The 15,843-nt window shown below is 39.3% G+C and overlaps 1 protein-coding gene across 1 annotated transcript in view; it reads right to left on the reverse strand.

The window, feature by feature from the left end:
* Positions 1-897: 897 nt before the first annotated feature.
* Positions 898-15,843, reverse strand: part of Nkain2 (sodium/potassium transporting ATPase interacting 2) — a 562,138-nt gene continuing 547,192 nt past the window's right edge. Inside the window, exons 6-7 of the mRNA XM_035438754.1 lie at positions 1,541-1,622; positions 898-922 (exon numbers count right to left, since the gene is read on the reverse strand). Of these exons, the coding sequence (XP_035294645.1) occupies positions 898-922; positions 1,541-1,622 (107 nt within the window). The remainder of the gene's footprint in view (positions 923-1,540; positions 1,623-15,843) is intronic.

Raw genomic sequence — 15,843 nt, forward strand, 5'->3', positions numbered from 1 at the left:
GATTGGAAACAATATGTTTGATTACAATATACTTGTTCAAGAAAGAATGTGGGGAGTGGAAAAACACATGCTGTATTTGGAGAGCACAAATGTTTCAGTTTTCTTGGAAAAAAGTGGCTAAGGGAAGCTACCAGAGCATTTATGCTCCCAACAAATTAAAAGCTTCAGTAGTTTCAACCCCAGTATTGTGTGCTCCTAGCACCGCACAACATTAGTTGCTGATAGCGGTGTGGGTGTGTGTGTGTGCACAAAAGTTACTAAGAGTTGAGGAGAGGATATTTAAATAAAGCATTGTGCCCATCTTGTAAGGCTGTGGTCAGGTGCTCAAGGAATTACTGAGAGTTTTTGGAAAGTAAAGGGAGGGCATTATCGAGGACTTTAAGCATATTAATTTGGCAGCCATGTGTAAGATGGGACAAGTGAAATTGGAAAACTCAGTGGTTGCTCATGGATGCTTGAAGGCAGTGGCTTTGGATGTAAAGGAAGAATGTGTGACCTACTCTTTATAGAGGTAATGCTTTGGATGGCACGTGGTATTGTTTGATTTCTGAACAGATGCAATCGTTTTTACGAGTGGTGCTATTCAAACACTTGCAGAAGACCAAAAGGGACACATAGAAAAAGGCAGGCACAATGCATACATCATTCCCTTTTAAAAGAGAAACTTATGAGGAGTGTCTAAACTCATGAGTAGTAGAAGCACCCCCAAACTCCATTCATTATCCTACATGCTGCAGGTATTAAAAGGTCAATGACTTCATGGTGGAGGACAACGACAACAAACACGTATCTTCAAAGAGAAGTTCACATTTTAAAATGAATTGGAAGCTTACTTTCTATTTTGATCTTCTCTTGCAATTCAGCATATCACTTGATGCTGAGATATAGAATTTGCTATCAGTTGTTATCCAAGGGAATTTGCCTAAACACAGATATAAAAATCAGGCTCTGATTGTCTGTGCTCTGGAGTGCTACAGTTAAGGGTTTGATCAGCTTCAGTTCTAATGTTCCAGTTTCATTTTGACTTTCACATTGCTAAAGTATGGCTCAGAGTTTGTTTTGTTTTGGAATATGTATCTATTTCTAGGGTGAGCTAGCATTGATTATCTAAATGAACACTCAAGACTAATATGGAGGGCTGATAACTACGGTATGAACACAACCAGTATCAACTGGGACTATACTGGGGAAGCAAGAGTAAGTTTCTATAGTTACATGTAATTGCCTATACTGTTAGAGTATTTTAAAAATACACACATTTCAGGTAATTCAAAGAATTGTTATATATTGGAGGCCTTTGAGCCATGCAGGTGATACTTATATAACACTAAAGAAAACTATAAAGATGGCCTTTTTGATGTCTTTTTTATTTTAAAATGAAGAAAATGTTTTAGAATAATTCTAGTTAAAGCAATATTAATAGTAGAAAATGGAAAAATACAACCAAGGGAAAACTGCATGCATTTATTTTGTGCCATGATAGATTTACTTGACTATCTTTTCATACACTAGAAAGATACCTTCCAAATCAAGTACTTACATGTACATTGGTTGTAGTTGTAAGTGAGATGTTTTCTGAGGCCCTTGATATCCATAAGAATCAAAGCCACCTATGAAGTCAACTGAAAAGAGACAATTGCGTTTGTTAGTTCACTTTTCAGAAGATACAGAAATGAATGATCAAGGTCCTCACAAATTACTAACATAAACTTTAAAATAATAAAAACACCTCAACATCACTATGCTTGCCATCCTATCATATGGATTATAATCTAAAACAATAAGAAATTAGATATGAAATGAGATCTAACCATTCACTCAAATGCACTGCATACCCAGATATCAAGTGAAAGACCCAATAAAATACAAAATCACTATGGCAGATGGTATTTTCCAAAACGCTGAAACAACATTGCCTATTCCACATGTGTTTACAAAGTAACATTGTTCCTCTTCCCATCCCATGATTTTGATCTCTATCATTGCCTCTAAAACATTGGTAGAGGCGTTGGGGAAGGTTTGAGTCTTGCAGCAAGGATGTTATGTTATTTTAGAGCTAGGACATTAAAGGTCATTTATTTTCTTTTTTCCTTTGACAGGGTTTCTTTTCATACAGCCACCATACTATGAGGAAGCCGAAGCTAGTTCACACAGAGAAAATGATAGAACCCACATATTTAGCCCATTGTCTAGCTGAGGTCCTAGCCCATAGCTGCTGTTCACTTCCAGACATGAGAGAAAACACCTCTACCTGATTACAGGCCCTAGCTGCTGAGTCAATGCAGTCTTGCAGTATTCCTAGCTCAGTTGGTCTCTGACACCAAAGAATGTGGATAATTCTGTCACTACAACATTCCTATCTAAGTTATGAGTCTTCAGGTTTTTTTTTTTTTTTTTTTTTTTGAGATAGGATTTCTGTGTGTAATCCTGGCTGTCCTAGAACTCCCTCTATAGACCAGACTGACCTGGAAATCAGAAATCTGATTGCTTCTGCCTCCCAAGTGCTGGGATTACAGCATAACAAATGCTTATTTTATAACACTAAACTTTGGTAAAACAAACAAGCAAAGAAGCAATAGTGACAACAAAACGGGAAGGTAGTAGACTTCTGTGAAAAAGCTACACTTCACCCTCTGGTTTGCAGGTACACATACTGAGGCTGTGTCATGACACAGAAGGAAAAAAGAAACTATAAAGGGCCTACAAAGAGATTACAGGAAAAAGAAAGACTGGGAAATAGAAACTAAATTAGAATTCACTCAGAGACCTTTGTTTTTCTTTTTTTTTACTTAAATATTATCACTTTTTAAAAAAATTTTTATTTAATTTTTACAAATTATACTTTCACATGTCAATCCCTTCTCCCTCTCCCCTCCCCCCAATCCCCCATCATCCCCTTCCCCCCTCCACTCCCCATAGAGGGTAGAGCCCTCCACGGGGGCTCCCCAAATTCTACATCATCATCCTGGGCCAGGCCTAGGCCCTCCCCCATGTGTCCCGGATGAGAGCATCCCTTCATGTAGGATGGGCTCTCAAAGAGACCTTTGTTTTTCTAGTAACTTATTCTATTGGCTTATGTTGTCTTCCTTTGGTTCTCTTGCTAATATCCTGGAGTAGTAGAGATATCAAATCCAGCAAAAAGTGAGATAACATTAAGTGTATGAGGTCTATGCAGTTGGAAGTCTTCCTTTCATGAAGGATGTTATTCCTTAGTGTGATATTTGTCTCACAGCAAAACTTATCAAAAGATATCGGCCTCATTAGATTCTCCTTTTTGTCATAGCCACATACAATGCCCCATAGTCCCAATGTTAATACTCCCCATCAGAACTGTACATTAGTTACAAGTGATTAACCTACATTGCTATATCACTATCACCAGAAGATAATAGTTTCTTCTAGGGTTCACTCTTGGTCTTGTTACAGTATATGGGTTTTGACCAACATATATGACATGTATCTACCATTATAGTATAAAAATAGCCCATTGTGTAAAGATGTCCCTGTACTCCATATAATATCCTTATTTCCTAGCTCCTGTGACAACTGATTTCTTTTTGTATATCAATAATTTTACTGTTATACAAAATACCATACAAGTGGAAGCATATATCATTTAGCACATTCTTTTAAATTGTGTGTGTGTGTGTGTGTGTGTGTGTGTGTGTGTGTGTGTGTGTGTGTGTGTGTGTGTGTGTGCATCTGTATGCAATTCTGCACCTCTCTAGAGGTCAGAGGACAGCTTTATGGAGTCAATTCTCTCCTTCCCTTTCTGTGGACTTCCACGATTGCGCTCCTGTCACCAGGCTTGTGTGGCAGTACTTTATTTATTGTGTTGTCCTGCCCCTCTTCATATAGTAGTTTCCTACTGACTTCTTTCATTTCAAGTTTCTTCTATTTATTTTTCAGTTGTGTGTGGAAACTGGTTCACACGTTTGTACATATATGCACATGTGTAAATGGAGTTGGAGTTTTCCTTGGTTGATGTTCCACCTTGGTTTTTCAGTCAGGGTCTCTCAGTTTTGCCTGAAACTTGCTGATTCAGCTAAGCTGCCAGTATTGAACCCATAGGGATCCATCTGACACTTCCTCTCCAGCACTGAGACAGGAGTGGATGCTACCACATTCTATTTGCTTTTTCCCTCTGACTTTTTACATCAGTGCTGGGGAGCAGACTCAGAACTTTATGTTTGCTGGTCAGATACTTCCCTGACTGGGTTATCTCCCCAGACCCTGTTTAATTGGTGTGTGTGTGTCTTCATTTTAGGATTGGGAAACCCTCTCCCTCCAGTTTGAAGCAGACTCTCTTTTCTCAGTAACAGTGGGATGATGTAATGAAACTTAGACAGCACAATGGTTGTAGGCCAGGGGCTCCGGTATTACAATGCATACTCTCCAAATGACAAATTCTAAATTTGAGACAACTTTCAAACCAAATCAAACATTTTATAGAAGAGCAATAAAAACAGAGTGAAGCACTCTGTTTTCATTTTCTAAATTGCTTATATTTCTAGATTACCTAATGCAGACAGTTCCAGGATAAGTAATAATAGACAGCCATATTTAAAGTTTGTGCTTTCCCTGAATGTGGGTGTCAGTGAGGAGGCCTCAGCAATCTATGAGTCCTCTGGTAGTAGATCAGTATTTATCCCTAGCATAGGAATGGACTTTAGGAGCCCACTCCACATAAAGGGTTACTCTCTCAGCCTAGACACATGGGGGTAGGCCTAGGCCCTGCTCCAAAGGCTATGACAGATAGATCCCCCATGGAAGGACTCACATTCCCTGGGGAACAGAAAGAGATGGGATAGGGAGTTAGTGGAAGGCAAGGGAGGCGGGGAGGGAGAGGGAACTGGGATTCACATGTAGAAAAATCTTGTTTCTAATTTAAATAAAACTTAGAAAAAATACAGTTTGTGCTTTAAGAAATTTTTGTTTGAGGAGGAGATTTAGTGTCTAAATTCTCTTTTATACACGTGGACTCTTGCTAACAAGGATATTGCTTAAAGAATTAGTTTTCTGGGATGCATTAACCAGCTTAGACATCATTGATCTGTGGCTCCTTTGAGTAGGATGGTTTCATCCCCAGTGTTAGAGAATGGAGTGTGCTGGAGTTGATCAAGACCAAGGCAGAAGTAAGAAGAAAGGCCTCCAGTGAATTTAAGATCCAGGCTTACTAAGATTGTTGCTGCTGCTTTGATATATTTCATTATTTTCAAGGCTTTAAGATGGATGACAGAGAAAAAGCTACAGGGTAAGCATGAGTCAAAGATTTTGGAATGAACTAAAGGATAGATAACCCAATGAAAACAATAAAATTTCAAGTCCAAAACATAGAATTACATTTGAAAACAGAGATTACCATTTAAGTCAGGGCAATGCAGACCTCAAGACACAGGGAAGGGTCAGAAGGGACTCAAGGTGTGACCTGAGATTGTGCTACAGAGGCAGCCTGAGTAGCCTGGAGTTTGCTCTTCATTACACATGATCAGTATGTTGTGGGGTAGGGTAGATGGAGTTGGAATTGGGAAAGCTAACTCTAAAGTGCTAAAGGAATCAATGCAGTACTTCTAATGGTTGGACTCCCAAAGGTAGACATGGGGCATGGTAGAGATTCCAACATTGGTTGATCTATGAGAGAAGAAAAGGCTTTGTACATAACTAAGATGGACTCTTATCATTTCACACATGAGGAAGCAAACTTAAACTAGAAGTGGAGGGCATGTTTTATACTATTTATTGTTTGAAATACATGTTAAAGATCAACAGTCTAGGAAGTTATGTGCCGTCAATTTCTAGCTAAATTATTCTCATTAAGTGTTTAGAGGATTCTGAGGAACATGTATCAGATGGATCTAGTGGGCCACACAATTAAGTTTACGGTTGTTGCTGTAGTAGGTAAATCTGATTATTCTTTGAAACATGTACAGGTGTCTTTGTGATTCCACGGATAAAGAGAGTGGAGATAAAAAGTTGAATTACTGTGGACTAGCTTAAGTTTGAAAAGGCCAGAGGAACAGGAAGTTTGCTGTGAGATTTTGTCTCTTAGGAATGTCAGGAGTGTTTTCTATAAAGTCTAACCAACATGGCTGCCTAAATAGAACCTGAAAAAGGACAACACCAATAGGTATGCTAACATGGAAGGGCCAAATCACAAGGCCTTATCTCCAGACAAAGTACTACGAGCAACCAAGAAATTCTGAGACTGGGAGAAAGAGTCTTTCTCAGAGGAGAGCACCCTGATGGTTATCCAATACTAAATTGTCAGCCATTTGTATTGGCTGAAAAATATGTATACTGTAACATTATACAAACTGAGCAGGCTGTATTTATGTATTTAGGAATTTGTCTATCTATCTATTTATCTATATATCTACTCATCTGTCATCTCTCTCTCTCTCTCTGTCTCTGTCTCTATAATAACCATTAAAGAAAAAGATGCCAGGAATTTGAAAAAGAATAAGGGGGTTGGGTAGATGAGAGCATTAGGAGAGAGCAAAGAAAAAATGATGTAATTATATTATAACCCCAAAATAAAAACAGTGAAAAATAAGGCTAAAATAGAAAAAATACCTTAACGACACATTTGTCTATTTTAAATTACTTTTACACGATTATTTAAGTGCCCAAGATAACACCATCTTGTCTTGATCTTAGCCTGATCCATTTGGTGCCTGCTCATGTGATTTTCAGCCCTTGAGCTCCTGAACAGTCTCACTGACATTGGCAACACATGTACAGCCCAAATGCACAACCAAAATACATACTTAAGTGTATACCCCAAAGCAATGTTACCAGACTCTCCTGACTTATTCCCGTCAATGATGGCACGATGGTTTTTTCTTTTATAAGTGCTGCTCTCCTAGCTTTAGCACTAATAGTATTTCTATAGTGTTAATCTACTCTAGGTGACTGAATCTAATTTGGCTTTATATGTGTTGTAGTCTGCAACTTTCTCACCTGGACTATAATAATTATATTGAACAAATAGCACATAGAAGTTAATGCACAATCTGAAACTTACGAAATATGTAACCCATCTTTTCCACGTAATTAGGACAGCAGGTAAATGTTTGGGCCATAATTTACTTCTGCATTTTATTATTTTTGTTTTTAGAAAAACAGTACCTTTTATCAATAAGAAGTCTCCTCAGTTCTTGAAAGAAAAAGTAAAACAAATTTGTGAGAATTTCAAACTGCTGAATAGTTGCTCAGACCTTCTCAGTTTTTATCATTTGTCTCTATAATATTACTGTCAGGGGAGCAGTAATAGTTATCTTTAAAAATATAGCCAGATTTTTGCTTGAGGCAATGACCAGCTGAGGATGGCTTTTGAAGCCAGGCATTTTATTTTCTTCCTGTATACACTGGAACCTAATGACTGTTCCTCATTCATTCCTATCTAGTAAATCCCTTAAAGGTTTCCAAATGTGGTCAAATCGACAAAATTACATTTTGTATTAAAGCTAAACTCCTCAGCCTTTTTGTTTCCCTTTTATATTATTTATTAAACAAAATTCTCTAAGTTAACTACCAGTTGTAGATGCCTCTTTTGTTATTGACTTTTCCAGTGTCTTTATTCTGTCCCTTTTAGAAAACTCACTTTCATCTTCTTCCCATTTCCAATCTAATAATCTAGGAAGACTATGGAGTGAAGAGTAACTGACCTGGAAATTATGTTGCTTGTATTTACCAGTGAATTATTAATGAAGTGTCATTGTTTTCTGTCATATATAGAAAGCAATAGGCAACAGTGTTCAAGAGTTCAAGGTTTAGGCCCTGTACTTTGTGTCTGAAAACTTTTCCAGGACACCAAATATGAATCCAAGTAGCCCTTTCTTTCAAGAGTTGTTTCTGTTATCAGTGGTGTTTGATTATAGTGAGGGTTTTCTTTTTTCCCCCATTTATATATTTTTTTATTTCATTTTACATTCCAACTACAGTTCTCCCTCCCACCTCTCCTCCCACCCTCCCTCACCTCTCCCTTAGCCCACCCCTAGTCCACTCCTCCTCATGTGTAAGGGCTCCCATAAGGAGTCAACATAGTCTGGTACAATAGGTTGGGGCAGGGCCTGGCTCCTCCCCCATTCATTAAGACTGAGCATGGCTTCCCACCATAGGGAATAGGCTTCAACAAGCTAGCTCATGTACTGGAATTATATCGTGGTCCTATTGCCTGTGAGCATGGCATCTCACCCTAAGGAATGGGCTCCAACAATTTAGCTCATGTACCAGGTTTGTATAGTGGTCCTACTGTCAGGGTACCCTATAGTGAGGGTTTTCAAAGTGATATGAGATACTTTATAGAAACTCGGTGTATTGTCTATCCTATTTTAATCCTTAATACAAGAATGTGAAAGGCAGACTGTTGCTCGATGTTTCTTTCTGCCGTTCTCATTTCCAAATAAGCACACAGAGACTTATATTAATTATTAAACTGTTGGCCGATGACTAGGTTTTCTTATTGGCTAGCTCTGTCTTAATTATTAACCTACAACTACTAATCTATGTATTTTCACATGGTCTTGGCTTACCAGGGAATGTCTGGATCTGTTATTCCTTTGGAGGCTACATGCCATCTCCTCCTGACTACCTTTCCCAGAATTCTCCTACTCTCCTAGTCCCACCTATCTTCCTGCCTCCATTGGCCAAACTGTTTTTTTTTTCATTAACCAAGAGAAGAACATATATACAGAAGGACATCCCCCATCAGCAGACAGAAAAATTACTGAGGATTGAGGCTGAGTATCTTTTGCTTTATGTCTGGTATCCACTTACAAGCGAGTACATACTACATTTGTCTTTCTGGATTTTTTTTCTAGTTCTGTCCATTTGCCTGTGAATTTTAGGATGTCAATGTTTCTTACTACTGACTCATACTCCATTGTGTAAATATACCACATTTTCTTTATCCATTCTTCAGTTGGGAGGCATCTACATTGTTTCCAAGATCTGGTTATTATGAATAATGTTGCTATGAACATAGTTGACCAAATGTCCTTGTGGTGTGAATGTGCCTCCTTTGGGTATATGCCCAACCATGGTATTGCAGGGTCTTGAGGTAGATTGATCCCTAATTTTTTTAGAAATCACCATACTGATTTCCACAGCAGCTGTACAAGTGTGCATTCCCACCAGCAGTGGAGGAGTGTTCCCCTTTCTCCACATCCTCTCCAGCATAAGCTGTCATTGGTGTTTTTGATCTTAGCCATTCTGATTGGTATAAGATGGAATCTCAGAGTTGTTTTGATTTGCATTTCCCTGATGACTAAGGATGTTGAACATTTCCTTAAGTGTCTTTCCACCGTTTGAGATTTTTCTGTTGAGAATTCTTTGAGATCTGTACCCCATTTTTTTTTAAGTTGGATTATTTGGTAGTTTGATGTTTAGTTTCTTGAGTTCACAGAGAAACTAGAACCCCCTTCCAGAAACAGATGCAGAAATTCACAATTAACCAATGGTCCAAGCTCTTGGAGTACAATTGAAGTGAGGAAGGAGTGATAATATGAACAAATGAGTCAAGAACACGATGGGGAAACCCACAGAATCAGCTGACCTGAGATGACCCAAGGGATCACTGTCTCAGGTCTGAAAAAAGAGGAACCTACATAAGACCAAACTAGACTCCCTTAATATAGGTGACAATGTCACGACTGGGACAATTGAAAGGTTTAGGCATTATGCTGGCCTGACCCTGTTACCTGATGGAACAGGCAGTACCCTGGTCAGCCCAGGGTTCCATGGGAACTAAGTCTGCATGCAGGTGCAGAGGACCACTTTAATCCCTGCCCATTTACACTCTCTCTACACTTCTCTTTCTACACTTTCTACTCTTCTCCCTGCTCTCTCTACTCCTCTCTCTTTACTCTCTCTCTACTCTTCTCTCTGCTTCTGCTCTTCTCTACTCTCTGTCTCTTTATGCTCTCTGCCTCTCTATGGCGACAGGCCATGGTAGTCAGCCATTAACCTTGTTCTTTTTCTCTCTTAGTCTCCCTACTCTGCTGGGCTTATAATAAACCAATTAATATGTCTAATATGTCTCTTAATCTTATGTCTCATCCTGTGTCTCATCTTGCACCCCTTCTTCTTCTTTATTTCTAATTTAAACAAAAATTTAACATTTGGCGCCCAAGTCGGTTTAGGCTCTCTCCATAAGTTCTCTCCCAGCTTGCTAGCGGGATAGGCTTTCTCTGTAACCTCTCCTGCCAGGGGCACGGGAAATTTCGGGGATCCTAAAATCTGAACTCATAACCCACTTAACATCTCGGCTTTTCCTGGCACTTTCTCCTGCCTACAGCAGCCTGAGATGCCAGAACTCTGTACACTTCAACTCGCTGCTTTTCCAACTAACCATCTTTGGAACCCACTCATCTGCTTGTTTGCTACAATCTGGTAAGATATCCCTTGAATTTCCCGAGGGTCAGGATTGGGATCCCTCTCCAGGAGTGGTGCTTTTTTGCTTTTTCAGTTTGGACCCTGGGTCCTTTTCAGTTTTGGGACAGCTGTGTCCCCTTCGGGGCCAGGCCCCTGGCAACTCCCACAGGCTGACGGGCATCCAGAGAGGAGCTTTTTGCCGGTTTTTCCATTTGCCTCACCCAAGGAAATGCATAGAGGAACCTTTCTGGTTGCAGCCAACAGGCAGGTAAACAGACAAAAAAGTGGTTTATGGTCGCCACCATCTTGGCCATGTGGGCTAACCTGGGGGCTGCCATCTTGGCTGCATGACCTACCTGTAGGCATGCCCACCCCTGCGGCCTATGCCAGCAAACCTAGCTGTGTATGATTTCTTCTTTCACTGGTTCTGGTGCTCATGGCTTGTTTACAGAATACTGTGTCTTTCCAGGGCCCTCTGTTTAAGTCTACTCTACCCCTTTAAATCTCCTGTCTGTTTGCTACAATGTACGGATCAGAGATTGCATTCTGGTTCCTCCTTTTACTGTTATCTTGTCCTGCTTATCTCTGAACATGCAATTTAAATTTAAATTTATACTTACCTAATTCTATATGCAACTTAAACTGTTCTAAGTCTCATATTTCTAAATTGCTATGTATCTTTAAATGATGGTAAACATTTAAATTCATAAAGGTCTAATTTAAATATATTAAAATATAAGCTAACTCTATACAACTTAAATTTAACTCATGTATCTTTAAATGATGATCAAAGTTTAAAATCATAAAGGTCTATTTCAAATTAACAAAATATTTATACCACTCAGTTCATCCTGTAAGCCGTTTATAAAGATACAACTTTTATTACAAAAGGGGATTTTTCTCTAACTAAAGGCAAACTTTTGACTGCTGAGATACTAAACAGACAGACAGCCCTCAAATGCTCAGAGATCTAGAGAATATGACATTTAAAATGTTTTGTTAAAAAGCTTTTTATAACAGAGAGATAGGCCAGCTGCTGACTTCACCCCATTTCCTCCAAGAAGACTGATGGGCACTAAAGAAGCTTAATCTCGAGTCAGTGACAACGCTAGTCACTGAGCAACCCTGCCCTTCACCTCAACTACTACAAAGTACTCCAGACCATGGACAAGAGGACAATGGAATCGACTTTCCTTGAGTTGCTTGGGTCAACAGCAGGTGAGCCTTCCTGTAGTCCATAATCCACAGGTCACATGCTATCAGCAAGAAGGCAGGTTTCCTGCATCCTGCTACTATGGATGGAGGACCTTGGGGGTGGCTGTCCATGCATCTTGTTGGCAAGTTCTGTTATTCTTTAATGATTAATTCAGGTAAAATCTTATCCTTCTCAAGAACTCTGATGCTTTTGATGACTGGTAGTCTTGCCATCTTAAAGCAAAACAGATTTCAGGAACAGGTATTTTGGGGTTTATCTATGTGAAGATAGAAAAGCATAAGATATATGAAGGTCTGGGAATGTAGTTACAAAGGTCTGAGGATTGAAAGGTCTAACACAATGGATAAATGCAAGTTATGAAGGTTTGAGAACGGAAGGTATGAAGGTCTGAAAATGGAAGGTCTAAGATGGTAATGTAAGATGTATGAATTAAAATTATGAAGGTCAGAGGATAAAAAGGCTTAAGTGATGATAAAGTGAGTTGAGACATTAAAAAGAATGAAATATGTTCCTGATTTCTCTATTTTTCATGCTTCTCTTCATAGTAAAGTTCTACAATACCACTTTAGGATCAGAACTACAAGGTCAAGATTAAGATGCTTTTCATTGTCCTAAAAAATATCTGTCAATTTTAAAATGGTAATGCTTTCAGCCAAGTTGCTTCTAACATGAATATGCTGCTAATGTGTCTAGTACTTATGTTTCCACAAACTCTAAGGATTCTTGTAAGTTCCAGGGAGCTGAATTGGATCCAAATAAACAGGTCAGATTCACTCCAGTTATTCAATCTTTCCATGGTCCCAGGATTCCCTTCCCTCATGTTGGGACACCTTGAGAACCCCTCCTTCAACTTACAATCTTCCCCTCAAGTGACGGGATCTAAGAAATTTTTTTTTCTAAATTTAACCTTGTCCTCTGCTCTGCCAACATCTTGCCAGGTCTAAGAGGTGCCAGGGAGTTCCATACAGCCTGGACTGCGATGAAACAACCACCTACCCAGGACGAGGCAGCACCCCAACCTTCTCAGGTCCCCCAAAGATGGTCAACGACCTCCACGTCAGCAGGAAACAGTATTGAGAATTCGATGCCCTTATTCCTTAATCTGCCATGTCTAACACCCAACCTTTTTAAAAATAGTAAGTAAAGGTGGTTATGCTGGCTTGCCCCTGCTACCTGATGGAACAGGCAGTACCCTGGTCAGCCCAGGGTTCCCTGGGAACTAAGTCTGCATGAAGGTGCAGAGGACCACTTTAATCACTTTAATCCCTGCCCATTTACACTCTCTCTACACTTCTCTCTCTACACTCTCTACTCTCCTCTCTGCTTCTGCTCTTCTCTTCTCTCTGTCTCTTTATGCTCTCTCTGCCTTTCTATGGTGACTGGCCATGGTGGTCAGCCATTAACCACGTTCCTCTTCTTTCTTAGTCTCCCTAAGCTGCTGGGCCTATAATAAACCAATCAATATGTCTAATATGTCTCTTAGTCTTATGTCTCATCCTACGTCTCATCTTGTATTCCTCTTTTCTTCTTTATCTTTAATTTAAACAAAAATTTAACAACAATATATGAGGCCACTGGCAATGGGTCCAAGATTTAACACTAATGCACAAACTAACTTAATGGAGTCCATTCTATATGGAGAGATACCTTGCTCAGCCTTGACACAGAGGTGTGTGTGTGTGTGTGTGTGGGGTGGAGATGTGTCTTGGTCCTGCCTCAACAAGATGATGGGACAGACTTAGTGGACTTCTAGGGGAGGCCTCACCCTCTCTATGGAGCAGATGGGTGGTGGGGAGAAAGTGGGGGTGGAGGAGAGGAGGGAGGGGGAATGGGGATTGGAATGTAAAAAATAAATTAATAAAAAATGAAATAAAAAGAAAAAATTACTCTAGTCAGAAGCAGAATTAGGAGTGTGAGGAGGGAAAGATGTCATTGGCTGCAAGAGAAATAGACAAAGAGGTAGAAATCAGGCTGTAGTTAGTGTTGGAATGGGAAGGGGTTTCTGTTGCCTAGTGCAACATTGCTGTGTTCCCACAGAACCAACACAAGTGTATCCAGGGAGTTAGTAGCTGAATTTCTTTATAAAATATCATATTTTAATTAAAAGGGATACAGCTGAATAGTAGATGCAGGAAAGGGGAAAGTACAATTTTAAAGCAAGAGCTTAGAGTGATGGATTTCCAACTTCTTATTCAGCTTTGCTTTGCTTCATTGTTTAACTATCACCACCTGACATAGTATGAATCTACTCGTTTCTTTGTGATTGTCTCTACCACTGTAATGTAAGTTGTATGAGATTGACTGTTCTGTGCTTTTTACTACTGTAGCTTGAAAACACACAGCAGTGTTTGGTTTGGGGAAGACACTCAATCCATATTTACTGAATAGATTGTATACACTTTAGGCTACAAAAGAAAATGAGGCAGTTGATCAGAACATGGAAGATGATAGCAAAATTTCAAGTCATAGTTGACTGAATGCTTTTATCTTTTCCTCCACTAGGCCTTGAACAATAATAAAGAGAACATCTTTTAGATACAATCAAAATAAACTTTTTGAATTCTGTCAGGGAGAGGTTGCCTCTTCATCTTCTTTGGCTAAGAGACAGGGAACAAGAAGGATGCCAAGCCATGCATCAGCATGGCACAGGTGAGAGGATCACTTGATACTGGACTCTACCCCAGTGTTTCACATATTGATGACTGGTAGGAAAATCATAATTCTCACTGAACATTCACAGAACCCCAAGGTGAGGCACAGAACTGGACAGATGCACCAAAATAAAAATTGAACTTATTTAACCTTTAGCATTGGGTGGATTTGTGTTTGGTTCATAGAAGACAAATTTTTCAATGGCTTGATTAGGACAAAAAGTATGCAAAAACTATACATAATTAACATACAGAATTCAATGAATATGAACATCACCACAGCCATGCATCTTTCATCATGGTGGAGATGCTAGCACATCCAACAACCTTTGGGGAATATGACTTTTATTTCAAGTTCTGTGGTGCTTTCTTGTGGCCCAAGTTTTCCTATCTGCATATGTATACTGACCTATGGTGGGAGGGACATAGAGGGAGAGGCAATTATTTTAAATTAGAAAAGTACAATATCAATTTAATAACCATGATTTAATGACATAAATAATGGCAGAATTTACAAAATTATCCAGGAAAAGAAAAAAAATGTTCCTTGAATAAATAATCTTTGCTAAAATCTGTTCCCTGTTGTGAGGCTCCATTTTCTTTAAACTAAATCATGAATACTTAGTCCAGCATTTTAAACTGCCTTTCAAAATACATGTTGGTAGTGAGGTATTGTAACAAAAAATTGTCCCTCTGTTATTAATGACAAGGCCACTAATCAACATATTCTCTTCAGGAGACAGAGCTGGAGAGAACCATGAAGGGAAATCTAAAATGGCAGTTTGCCGAAATCAAAGCCTAAATATTTAGGAGAACACATTGAAGGGCATTAAAGACTACGTGTTGGCCTGGAAAACTGTGTCTATCCATTATCTATGTAGGTATGAATTTCAAGGGCACTTACATCCAGATGCACAAAAGGAACTGAGAACACAATTAACCACCACAGGCCAACATGAAAAGAACGGGCCTCTTGGAAATCTGATGCCAGGGGTCTGCTCACTGGATCCGAACTCGGCAGATGGATCCAACACACCCAGACACTGCCAAGGCCTCGGGAACAGTGCCACCTTTATCCATGAGAAGAGGACAGACATCAGAGTATTGGAACTGTTTGCATCTACCAGAAGGGAACCTTGGTCCCCTATCCACCAGGAGAGGAAGAGACTCCTGCTACACGCACCAGAAGAAAGGATGAGAAGAAGACAATGTAAAAGCATATTCAACAACAGAAAACCCAATATGACACTACCGGAGACTAGGAACCATACACCAGCAAGACATGAATGTCACAATACAGATGAAGCAGAAGAGAATGACCTTAAAAATATCTTCATGAAAATGATAGAGGATCTCAAAAGGACATAAGAAAATACCCTAAAGAAATGGAAGAAAAAACAAACCAAAAAATACAAGACATCAACAAATCTCTCAAGGAAACAGTTCAAGACCTAAAAATTGAAATAGAGACAATAAAGAAAGCACAATCTGAGGGAATGCTGAAAATAGAAAAGCTGGGTAAACCATCAGGAACTACAGATGTAATCATAACCAACAGAATACAAGAGATGGAAGAGAGAATCTCAGGAGTTGAAGATACAC

This window comes from Cricetulus griseus, chromosome 2 (genome assembly GCF_003668045.3).
Source record: "Cricetulus griseus strain 17A/GY chromosome 2, alternate assembly CriGri-PICRH-1.0, whole genome shotgun sequence".
Classification (NCBI taxonomy): Eukaryota; Metazoa; Chordata; class Mammalia; order Rodentia; family Cricetidae; genus Cricetulus; species Cricetulus griseus.